General features: G+C 39.2%; 1 protein-coding gene across 2 annotated transcripts; it reads right to left on the bottom strand.

Moving 5' to 3' along the window:
* Positions 1 to 3,706: 3,706 nt before the first annotated feature.
* Positions 3,707 to 11,727, bottom strand: TIMM21 (translocase of inner mitochondrial membrane 21). Of its 2 annotated transcripts, XM_061448903.1 has the most exons (6): positions 11,040 to 11,727; positions 9,363 to 9,425; positions 9,166 to 9,263; positions 8,138 to 8,211; positions 6,042 to 6,147; positions 3,707 to 5,936 (listed from the first exon to the last, which is right to left on the bottom strand). In XM_061448903.1, the coding sequence occupies exons 1-6, from the start codon at positions 11,347 to 11,349 to the stop codon at positions 5,844 to 5,846; spliced, it is 744 nt and encodes a 247-aa protein (XP_061304887.1). In that variant the 5' UTR covers positions 11,350 to 11,727; the 3' UTR covers positions 3,707 to 5,843. The 2 variants fall into 2 exon arrangements, with proteins under 2 accessions (XP_061304887.1, XP_061304888.1); XM_061448904.1 differs by lacking the exon at positions 6,042 to 6,147.
* Positions 11,728 to 11,929: the final 202 nt, after the last annotated feature.

Raw genomic sequence — 11,929 nt, 5'->3', positions numbered from 1 at the left:
AAAATGAAGGGATTGATCTGAGCCACCATCCAGAATTCACCACTTGTGAGTTCACGTGGCTTATGCAGACCACAGTGATCTCAGATCACAGTAGGAATATCCCTGGAGACCTAACTTGGTCTGTAATGGTAGGTGTCTGCTTCTGAATGGCCTCAAGAAGCTGGTTTACTTTGATGTTCCATGAAAAGCTTACCAAGGTGAGGTCAAGAATGTATATACATACACACATATGTATATATGTATGTAGATATTTCTAGTACATATATAAAATATACATGATACAACATATACACTTTATATATTGATATATTTTTATGCATATGCATATATATGTATTTATGCAGAAACATATGACATGTTAATATGCTAATAATTGCAGAATGTGGCAGATGTCTGGTTTGGATGACATTGTTCTTCAGAATTAATTCCCCTTAATCAGGTTTTGATGGGTCAGGGATGAATTCCTTGACTTTTGGATATAAACCACTGTATATCATATGATATATTGATATAATCATACCTCCAGATTTTCATGGGGAATACACTGAATGTTATACTGCTGCTTTTTCATGGAGAAATCAGACACTCAGTAAAATTAAAATGATTTTCCTGGAATCCTTTCACTTTATTTACCTTAACATAGAGTAAAATATTTTGTAAGACTTCCTGTCATCCAGATGATGCTGAATTACAGGCTGTAGCCACTGACTTCATACTACCTTTTAAGTAAGTGAAGCATGATGGAAAAAGTTGTAAAAAGCCACAGCAGAAAAGCCACCAGCTCTAGAAACCTTGGAAACAGAAGGTGTGATATTTCTTCATCAGCTTTCGTTCTGCTGGATTAAATATAAGTAAAGAAGAGAAATGCAGACATGGAAGTTAGGCATAATATTTTGAAGGAAAACAGAAATAGATTTAGAGGCTGGCGGGACTCCTTCAAAAAAGGTGCTAAAGAGGAAATTCGGGGAAAAGAAGTGGGAAGAATAAAAAGAAAAATAGTTAAGTGGGATATCTTTCATGGATGTTTTCAGGAAAAAATAGTTGTGGCTTACTATGAGGCTTTTATGCTCAAGGCAGTTGATAAAAAAGTTGCTTTCTGTCCTAAATCTTGATATGTGTCAGTTATTTTTCTCCATCACTTTTATCCTTACCAGTGTTACACACTTGAACACGGTGGTTTTGCAGTCCCAGGAGGAGGAGAAGGTGCTTGGATCTCACCAGGTATTATGCCGAAAAGCAGCTGGTGGCATTCTGCAAATCTGCACCCTGACAAGTATGTGGCTTCATGTTATTAAACACAGGGTAATGCATAGCCCCAGAAAGCATACAAAACAGCAGTTCATTTCCAGCCCCTCTCTGGATGTTGTAGCACTAATGACGCAAATCAGTTGTCAGGGAATATAGCCATGTTATGTGTGTAACCGTAATAAGGCACTGCTATGGCTGAGTTCATTGTTTCTAGGGGGAATAAAAAAGAAATAGAGTTTGGATTCAAATTGCAAAGCAACCCTCTTCCTGTAAGAAGTGAAAACACACTTGGATAAATGAAAGTTAATAGAGTTAATTGTGGGGAGTAATACAAGAAGGCAACTCATGCTAGAGAACATAATCGTGATTCAGATAACGGGGAATTGTAATTAAATAGAAATTGGATAAACATGATTATCCTGGAAACGTTTCTCAGCACAATACCGGGAGGTTTTAAGATGCAGAGGCAGGCACATGTACATGATCTGGAAGTAAAGATCATGTACACCACTGCCAGCTCTCCTGCGTATTCCACCACTGCGGCTGGTTGCCCATGCTGCTGCGCTGTGTCAGGCCATAAACTGAGTTAACTTTGAAGTTTATTTTGTCTGCAACTGTAATTGGCAAGTGATCTCCGTCTTCATCCCAAACCCCAAGATTTCTCACGTAGCAAACTTTCATATAGATGGGTAAATATTTGTACTTGTCATACATGCCAACTAAACCTGATACTTTCTATTAGTTTAAAATCCGTGATACTTTTAAGATGTACTGTGTCATATCCTTTATGTCGATAATTATAAGCTTACTATGTTTTTTTCCACAACTTGTATTACTTTTTATGTGGCTGCTTAAAATGAAATGCAGTTTGATAACACTGAGAGGCAAGCAAGAGGCTTTCCAAACTGAACTCCTTTACTGAAACATATACTTGTGTTTCTTTTGAGTTACAAATATTCCTTGATGACCTACCAGAGATGAAGGGAATCATATGTATTCCTCCTAGGACAACCACAGACTTCCAAAGAGACTTTTTTTTTTTTTCCTTTTCTTTCCTTTTACTTGCAAAATATTTTTGGTACATTTTCAACTTTTAACTATGTATCATTATTAAGAAAATCTAAATATACTGAATTTGAATACAGGATGGTACTAATTCACATTATAATTCCTATAGATTATTTTACATAACTCATGCAGAATAAAAAATCCTTGAGAATTTAATAAGAACAACTGTTAAATACTTCTGCTGTTCCATTATTTACAGTACAGGTTGGAATGATTGTTTCATGATTCTTGGTATATTGTATCGTAATGACTTCCCAGCTGCCTAAGGAGAATTTGCACTGGAGTTCTATTATTTATTCTGAGCAAGCGAACACCTCTCTAGGGAACAAGCCCATCCGCCCCACCAAAAAAGAGGTTGAGGGGAGATCTTTTTGCTTTCAAATTTCTCCACTTTTCCAGTACCAACTATATTCAAAATCTTCAAGCAGGCTTCACAACCCCATATACAGAGGCCAGTTATAAGCCCTCACTGTCATCTTTAAGCTTGCTCCTTGAAACTAGGTGGCTGATCATTTACACACTGTAATAACCTCCTAAGTATTAGAATAGCATCCCTTGTGATAGTGAGATGTGCCTGAGAACAAAGCGAATTGAAATTATTTGTGAAAACCCCCAGCACATCCTCTTTGTCTTTTTATTTCTGCATCTGCCATGTGACACAGTAATTGTCTTACATTCCTGTCTCCTCTCCTTGTTAAGTGAGTTTGTTGAAGTTTGCTGCATCAGACATACATATATTTGCAACCATTCCCAAGATCATGACTCCATTACCTAAATCGATTGTTGAAACTTGATTTCTGTGCTGGAATTATTTATGTATCAGGGTAATTTTTAAACTCAGTCAGTCATGCACAACAACATTTTTCATTTCCAGTCTAAAATTCCATTTCCTTTGCAAGATCTTCTGTTTACTGAAGCTTAGCAAGTAGTCATTTTTTATATTTTAAAGTTTTCACAAAATTAATTTCCTGAAGGTCTATTTCTTTCTGTCACAATACAGCAAGTATACACAGGGCCTAGACTCAGAGGTCATGTAGATGAGAGAGTAACATAATTATTCCCACAAACCAGCTCAAAGGATCGTGGCTGCCTATACTATATGCACAAGTTTTGGCATGCACAAAAATGAAGGCAGAGACACCAAAGTTAAGACAAAGTTACACACTACCTCAAGTACATTTTGAGTAGTTTACGACACAATGTTTCTGGGAAAACAGTTTTTCACTGCTGAGTGAATTATTTTCATTTCCTAAGGGAGAACTGGGTTTTGAGCATATGTAATTTTATTAATTCTGCAACAATCAAAACTTAACTCTGGAAAATTTGTTTAATTTCCATGAAAAGGTTATTGTTTGAGCTCTGACTTCCTGGCCATGATTTTTTTTTCCCACAGCTTTAGTAACAGTAACATGACAGATTCACATCAGAAAGTAACCCATATATGCTGCAATTTTGTGCTTTTCAGAGAATAAGAGGAAAGAGCTTTAAGAAAACACTGAGATACTTACTGCCTGTGTTACTGAAAAGCAAAGATGAACCTTCCAGTTACCCACCCTTCCATAAGCTAGCCTGTTGTTGACATGGTTTACAGTGGCTTTCAGGCAGCTTGACATGGTAGAAACCCATGAAGGCAAGGCAAATATAGTGTCGTATTTTCTAACTTAAACTATGTATTTTTAGGTAGTCTTGGTTTGCAAAAGGTGAAGAATGATTACATTTTTATCAAGGTATACTATGGGCTTAAGGCTAGTGATTATGGATTCTAAACGTACATAGCTGGCAGTGTTTCTGATGTGCTCTGACAATCATGCTCTGTCTTGCATTCATGACAGAACTCTTCCAGAGATGGTTCTCAGTAACCACAACAGTATCACAGATGCTTATAGTAACCGGACATAAGCGGTGGCAGGTAAATATGGAGTGTAATGTTATCATTCAGTACTGCAACAGGTTGCAGTGAAGCAATGAGGGCCTTAACTATCTTCTTCTTATTTGATTGTAAATCAATTAGGTTAGTTTGGAAATTTCTTCTGAATCAGAAGTTTTGGCATATGAAATGCTAAGAATTGGGAAGAGTCATAAGTCAAAAGGTGTTAGTAACTCTACTGCTTTCAAAAAAATAACATGAAGAACAATGGGAATCAATTGCTTTCATTATTTAAAGACACAGTAAAAGTCAGTTACATTGTGTACAGTGTGGAAACCCCCAAATGCTTTGCAGTTTAACACAGATTGGCATTGGTGGCTGCTCTGATATAATGGTTAACTCTGTCCACATTACTGGGATGAATGTGTGATTCATCTTCACTGAATACTTTCAAACATTACGAGGATCTGACTGAAATCAAGGTTGTAGTGATTAAGGCAGCTACCGGGTGTAACAAAATATTATCTACAGTTGTTATGATTATGCAAGTGGGATTACTGGGAGACAGATCAACAGGATAGCTTAAGTCCAGAGTAGTATTACTGAAGGTCTACATATAGTATTCGTGGCATTGTATGAGAGAACACTGTATGAACTTCAGAACAGTCCAAATATACCATTAAATAATCGCATAGTAACGACTGCTAACTGAACATCAGTGCATACCTAATGCAGGGATAATTCACTAATGAACTAAGAAGCTGGTAACACGATAGGTAACTACAGAAAAATACAGTAGTTGGTATTTTAATAAAGTGGTTAAATGTAAGAAACTAAAGCTTGAATGTTTTTGATTGGTGCTACGTGGCAGATCAGCACAACTGAGTTTGATTACTAATACACAAGGTTATGCTTGCTTCTGCCATGCTGCACTAAGGAAGAAACCCAGGTGAAAAATTTTGTCATGAGCTGAACTTTTGACTTTGGGTAAACCTACATGCATCTGATTTCCAGAATATTTACACAGTTGATGGAAATACTGTGAACAGTGCTGAGTGGCTACAACTCCATGGAGCAGCACAGCAAACATTACAATGAGCAGACAGTGGTGTTGTCCTGTTATTTAGAAGACACTGATAATGAAGTCTTTATCTTCAGTCATTTGTCACAGGTGTGTTTCTACACAGTTCCTATCGTTACGTTCCTTTGGGCTAGATCTCCTATATATCATTTTACTTTCTATAAAGGCATCCAGAAAGAAAAACAGTGAATTTGCCTACACTTTATTGCAGTGTTACTGGAAAATGCAAGCAAAGAAAGAAAAAAAAAAAAACCCATCCAAATCTAACACCTTGGTATACTCAGTTTTTGGGTGTGCAGAAGTATTATCCAGCATTAAACTGTTTATTACAAACCATTATTTTCCTATGTCAAAAGTAATTGCCATAAGTGATGGCTCTACTATTATTTCATTGGCTTCACTTCAAATCCTGTACCTGTTATTATGAAAGACCTCAATGGAGGCCCTGAGAGGCTGCTTCCTTGTAACAGAACCCCAAAGCTGCAAGATACAACTGAGAATACCAAAGAATTCATGCAGTCTGGAGACACCAGTATCATCCTGTACTCTATCAGGTGAGACAGTAACTTTGATCAAAGGCTATCTGTTGTCTTCTACGATAATGGTTCTTCTAGGATAGGTATCAACGTCCACAAATATGTAGCGGACCTCAAGTCTTCCTCTCTCAGGATTCTGTGAGAAAAACAATTTCAGGCTGCTTTGGTTTTGTTTTTTTAATCTTTGGTAGTTTTAAACTCAAGATTAAGCTTGTCAGCTGTATCAAACAATTGTACGTACCTCTTTGACTTCCACATGGACTGTTCCCCGCTTCCCTGATTCAGAGCCCTCAATATAGAACTTCAAACGCATATGTTTCAGTCCATCCTTTATGTATTCAATGTGACTAAAACAGCAAAACAAAAACCCAAGCCACCCAGCAAGGATACATGTTATATGCTAGTTAAAATACAAACAACTTCTTTAGAGGAGCTGCTTAACTATTTTGTAAGAAAATGTATTCCGATGCAATCCTTATGCTACCATGGGTTCATTCTCTCTACTCCTCTTCTGAAGCTCTGCTGTGAGTATAAGGACTAGTGGAGTTAGAAGAACTACTAGCAGTTGAGGATTAACAGACTAAGTGCTTATATGTCCTCACCCCAGCCCTCCCCTTGAAACTCAACAGCAATCCAGTGGCTAAAAATTCTGGAATTTTCTTGCATTTATTCTAAAGAACCCCCAGATTCAGAGCCTGACATGCAGAAAGGAACACCCCCATCATCAAGACTGGCAGGGTTTTGGGTTTTTTAGGCACTTAAAATGAAGGTACCAAGCCAAAGCACACAAACAATGTTTTGTTAACTTATCAATTATCAGGTTGGTTAAATCAATCAAAACAAACACTTCACTATATGCTTGACATATTTTGGCAATAATTTTGTTCTACTAAAGTTGTGCAACTTTAGCACTGATATCAAATCTCCAGTCTAAATGCTCATATTTAGACTGGAGTTAGGTTATGCTCAATATCAGATAAAGGTCATGTTACTTTCAAGGTGACCAATTCCAAAAACTAATGGTCAAACTAGAGTTCTGGTGCCAGCTTATGTTTCCTACTGAAATTACTAACTGCTGCATACTACCAAGGGCTTATTTTCATCAGTCATGCTCAGATACACACTGTGAATTAAACTTCCAATATGTTTAAGGTGACTTTATGGGTTACACAGAACAAAGATGAACGAAGAGCCTTATTGCAGTAAATTCATATTCAAGGTACTCATAAACATACACAGAAATCTGCCCTTTTTGAGACATCCTTATACTGCAGACACAAACGAAGTCCTCAGCTCAAAAGTTTGTTTTAAATACTAAACTTTCAAACTGATGGAAATACTAGGAAAGCTTATAGTGCATTTACTTATTTACATAATTTCTTTTACAGACAGGTGCTTAAAACATTTAGTGCATATCCTTTTCATTAGCAGCTCCACTTTAAACACTTTTTCACAGTCTGGTGAAAAGATAAAACTTCCACCAGTAAATATCACTTTCCTCTGAGGAAAAAAAAAAAAGTTTCTCAATTTCATGGTTCAAGTTATGCATCTGGGCTTATGTGTCCCATCCTGTATGAAATCTCCTCAGGCAAATTCAAGTCAAAGGACGAAATAAAGACAAAGCCCCTATTGCGTTATAGGGCAGGAAGGATTCACATTTTCTAAGAATTACTTCTGTTACTTCCCTCAAATACACTGATGAAAGGTTTAGGTGAGAGATGTTCTGTTAAATACACAGTATAGATGTAGCCTCAAGTACCAAAAATCAGTTTAAGAAATGGGCAGCCAATACTGCAGATCAGCTTGGGACAATATAATCACTGCAGTGATTACAACCTGTACAGTCAGTCCCAGCCCAGCTTTAAAGAGAGCAAGTTGTAAAGTCTGAAATTTAGTACCTCCTGCTCTTTCTGGCCTGATAAAAACTACTGCTTCAAAAGGAGAAAAAACTCTTCAGGAACAACTTTTCAAAGCACGATTTCACTCTATTTGAGGGTTTCAGACTGTAAACTTCAGTCAGATCCCTGCTCCCCAGATGCATGTGTAGGCCTCTGTACTGCTCCCTTCAGACTCTTCCTATTCTTGGAAGAGTCCAGCTCTATGTTTACTGTTCTGACCATTGCTTGTTTTGAGGCACTCAGAACTGGCATTTTGTATTGTATGTATGCTGTACTTAGCAGTATGTGCTCCACAAGATGTACCGCAAAATAATGCTTTCGTTTTCACTCGAAAGTAACAGTGTATGTCACATGCAGTTCATTAATCTAGATCTAGCTTTCTATTATGAGACCTAAAATGTCTCCACAGTGCCTGTATGGGGCAAACACCAAAGGGCACCTGACAAGCTGTCGTCTTCCTCTTCTTGTTGCCTCCCCATAACCTTTAATGGATTCACCAAAAACACCGATTATCTACAAGAGAAAAGAAGCTTTAGTTGTCAGAAGGTATCACATTGAAACAGATATTCCAGAAATGCTATGAATGCATTTCACTTTCAACAAAATGCCCCTTCCGAGTCTGATGTGTCAAGGGTAGAAGAGTTTATGACAGAGAACAGTGTAAGGAAAATTCCTCTACATTTCAGTGCTTTTCTTGACAATCACATATTAGATGTCTAAAATCCCACTATCTTCCATTTGTACTGTTCTCTGCAATTATGACATTTTAATCTGTGTTCTTACTGTATATTTTATACTTTACTGACATTTTGTGTAAAATGGAAAAAAGAAAGCATGAAATATTTGATCATGTCTCCTCCAAAACAGTATGTTTCAAAGTTTAAAATGCAAATGCATTCCCCTTCACATTATCTAAAAAACATTAAGAAATTCATTTTTTTTTTGCCCAGATCTGTAAAGCCAGACCAAATTAACCTAGTTTTAACCTAGTTGGTTAAAAAGAGAGGGTGATTTTTACTGCATAAACACTGCAGATAAGTTTTAATTCTACAAACTTGTTTCAAACCAGACTCCATTGTTATTCTAGTGACAACCTGTTACTTCTTTTCTAGGCTATCCTCCATGGCATCTGTGGCAATCTTGTTTGAAAGTTATTTCATGCATTTCTTGGTGTGCCTGAAGCAGTGGCTTTTAGAATCCAGCGTTAAGAGTGACTTTTGTTTACATCTAGCTACCTTGTGTGATAACATGACTGTTCTCTCTTTTTCTGTTAGCCACGGGAATGCTATCTGTGTTTCTCATGAAGAATTTAAATTCCTGAATACTTATGCAGTGCTTCACAGTATGACTGAACCTTAGTGAAGTGTCACAACAGACGTGTGAGATTCCTTGTGCAAACTTCTGACTCAAAGTTAGACAGTAAACTACTGAGAAACAGAAACTTGTGACTAAGGTTCAAAAACAAACCTCAGGGTGAGATCTGCATTTCTCCAAGGCATCTCCATAGATCTTACTTGGACTAGAAGAAGAGAATAGCTCTTTAAAAATCACATAAAACAAACCACCTGTAACAGAAACAACAGCAAATGGAATGAAAACTAATCAAACCAGACGGAATTAATGAAAAGCATCTTCTAATAAAGAATATAATTTTTAGAAATAACCTGTAACACCAATTCCAACAAGCACCACAATAAAATAGGTAAAGTCTCTTCCAGCATCTTTCACTGAAATAGACAGAAAACAAGCAGGAGTTACAATCTTGTACAGTAAGATTTGCATAGTTTTCTTCTATAAATGCTCTACTATTTGTCTGCAGCTCAAATAACATTTTGGCACAAAAAAGAAATCCACTAACAGCTTCATAATGCCTCATCACTAAAAGAAAGAGACCATGGAACATCTCTTATCCTGTACACAGCTTGCTTATACCTCTGTACTAAACATTATTTTCTGTTTTCCTACTAGATGTTTTCAAGACCCAGAGTACTTACTGCTACTTTATGTGTACATGACAGTTTCTTAAGAAGTAATGAGGTATTTAGCACTGTAGTATTCATGCTACTGCGCAAACCCACAATCACTGCAATCCTCATACAATGAAAAAGTAAAAAATGAAAAAGCATAAGCTTATAAATGGCACTGACTGAAAATAACTAATTTTATGAATTTTTAATTAAGTGAACAATGAAAAGGAAGGATATTAGACCAAAATATGTATTTTATTTGAGATCATTAACTGCAGTTTATCTGATTAATTTTATCTATTAGTTTTGAAGTGGCAGCACACATGCAAAAAAATCCCTTAAAACAGTCATATGAGATTCTCTGTTACAAAATATTTTTGAGAACCTGGAAAGAAACTACTGATTTGCTTAGGTGATAAAGTTGTGCCTTTCAGTGAAGTACAAGTTACTGGGGAAAATTTAATCACAGTTTCTCCTGTAATCTTCTAACCAGTTGAGGGTGTTTTTCCAAAATCTTTTCAAAGCACTTAGAATTTTTGAGGTTAATTATGCAGAAACCACTTTTCACTGAAGTGAGTGAGAGCAACCAAAGTGACAGCCATCCTATAAACTAGCATCACATGTAGACATTTAACTATTTTCTAGAAATAAACTTGTTTCAACAGCTTCAAGGTTGGCTGTGCGCAGTAGGTTTGCCTTTTGAAAAGGAAAATAAGAGGCGACTACACATAACATCACAGTATAGTTTGGGTTGGAAGTGACCTTTAAAGATCATCTAGTCCAACTCCCTGCAACAAGCAGGGATATCTTCTGCTGCCCAGAGCCACATCTAGTCTGGCCTTGAATGCCTTCAAGGATGGTGCATCCACCTCCTCTCTGGGGAACCTGTGCAAGTGTTTTACCACCCTCATTGTAAAGATTTTTTTTCCTCACATTCAGCCTGAATCTCCCCTCTTTTAGTTTAAAACCATTACCCCCATCTTATTGCAACACACCGTGCTAAAAGGTCTTTCCCCACTTTTCTTATAGGCCCCTTTTAAGTACTGAAAAGCCACAATACGGTCTACCTGGAGCCTTCTCTTCTCCAGGTTGAGCAACCTCAACTCTCACACTCAGCCCTTCCTCGTTGAAAACCTTATCCCTGATTATGACTTAACCACTAATAAGCAAGCTGTTTGGAAGAAGCCACTAATTTCTGTTTTACTTGTGCAATACATAAACGGATCAACTGCTGCAAACAGAAGGACGTGGAAAGAAAGGGCTCGGTGTTTTAAATTCCTGAGTTTGGGGGCTGTACGATCTCAGCTGCAGCAGTACTTTTCTCCGTGCCAGCACACAGTGCTCCCACTCACAAGTGACTACAGCCCGTCTTACCTCTCTGAGCAGCCGACAGCAAAGTTTCTCCTTTCTCAGCCCTTTGCAGGGCCACATGTTTGCTATCATCGCTAGGTTTCTCAGCTCTCACCCCCCCGGCTTGCGTCCCGATACTCCTCCGGGCGGCCCGGAGTAGCAGGGCGGGCTCCCTGCAGTGAATTTGGTGCCGCCACCTCAAGCACAGCCGGAGGCACTGCCAGGGCGCCGTCTGCAGCAGGGCCCAGCCATGGGGAGCGAGCAGCCGCCTCCCCAGGGCGGTTCGCACCCCCTCGCCGCCCTGCCAGGCCCGCGCAAAGGAGGCGGGCAGCATGCCGGGGCTCCGCTCCCAGCCGCCCTCAAGGAAGCACGCCCGAGCTAAACGGGAAGCTTCCGCTACAAGCCACCGTCCCCACGGGGGTTCTCTCGGGGAAGAGTCAGGGCAGCTCCCCACCCAGAGCGCGGCTCCCCAGCCGGCGCTCCCGGTCAGGAATCCCCATTAGCCTTTACCGGGCGGTAGCGGCCACTCGCCGCTACCCCAGCGGAAATCTTCCCGGGGACGACGGGGAGGACGGCAGCAGTGGGCCTTAGGAGCGGTAGTTTAAACGGGCTCCCTCTTGCGCCCGCCGCTAAGAGCGGCTCCCAGCAACATCACTACAGCGACCGCCATGCCGAGCGCCGCCGCCATCACGGGGCGGGGACACTCAGCCGCTAAAGGTCCCGCTCACGTTTTTAGGCTTTTTAATATATGTAAATTATATATATATATATTTGCTTTTTTATCTTGCACACATAGGCGCCTAACAGCAATGCAGGTGACGTTTCCACCAGAGAACGGCTCTGGCTTCACGGAGCCGGCGCAGCGGCTCACTGCGGGGAGCGGAGCGCAGGACGCCTTGACAGGGGCTCATGGC

This window comes from Pezoporus flaviventris, unplaced genomic scaffold (genome assembly GCF_033815535.1).
Source record: "Pezoporus flaviventris isolate CSIRO_AGI_PZ_B2104156 unplaced genomic scaffold, CSIRO_AGI_Pfla_v1 ptg000007l, whole genome shotgun sequence".
NCBI classification, from domain to species: Eukaryota; Metazoa; Chordata; class Aves; order Psittaciformes; family Psittacidae; genus Pezoporus; species Pezoporus flaviventris.
This window is presented reverse-complemented; position numbering and strand designations above follow the sequence as displayed.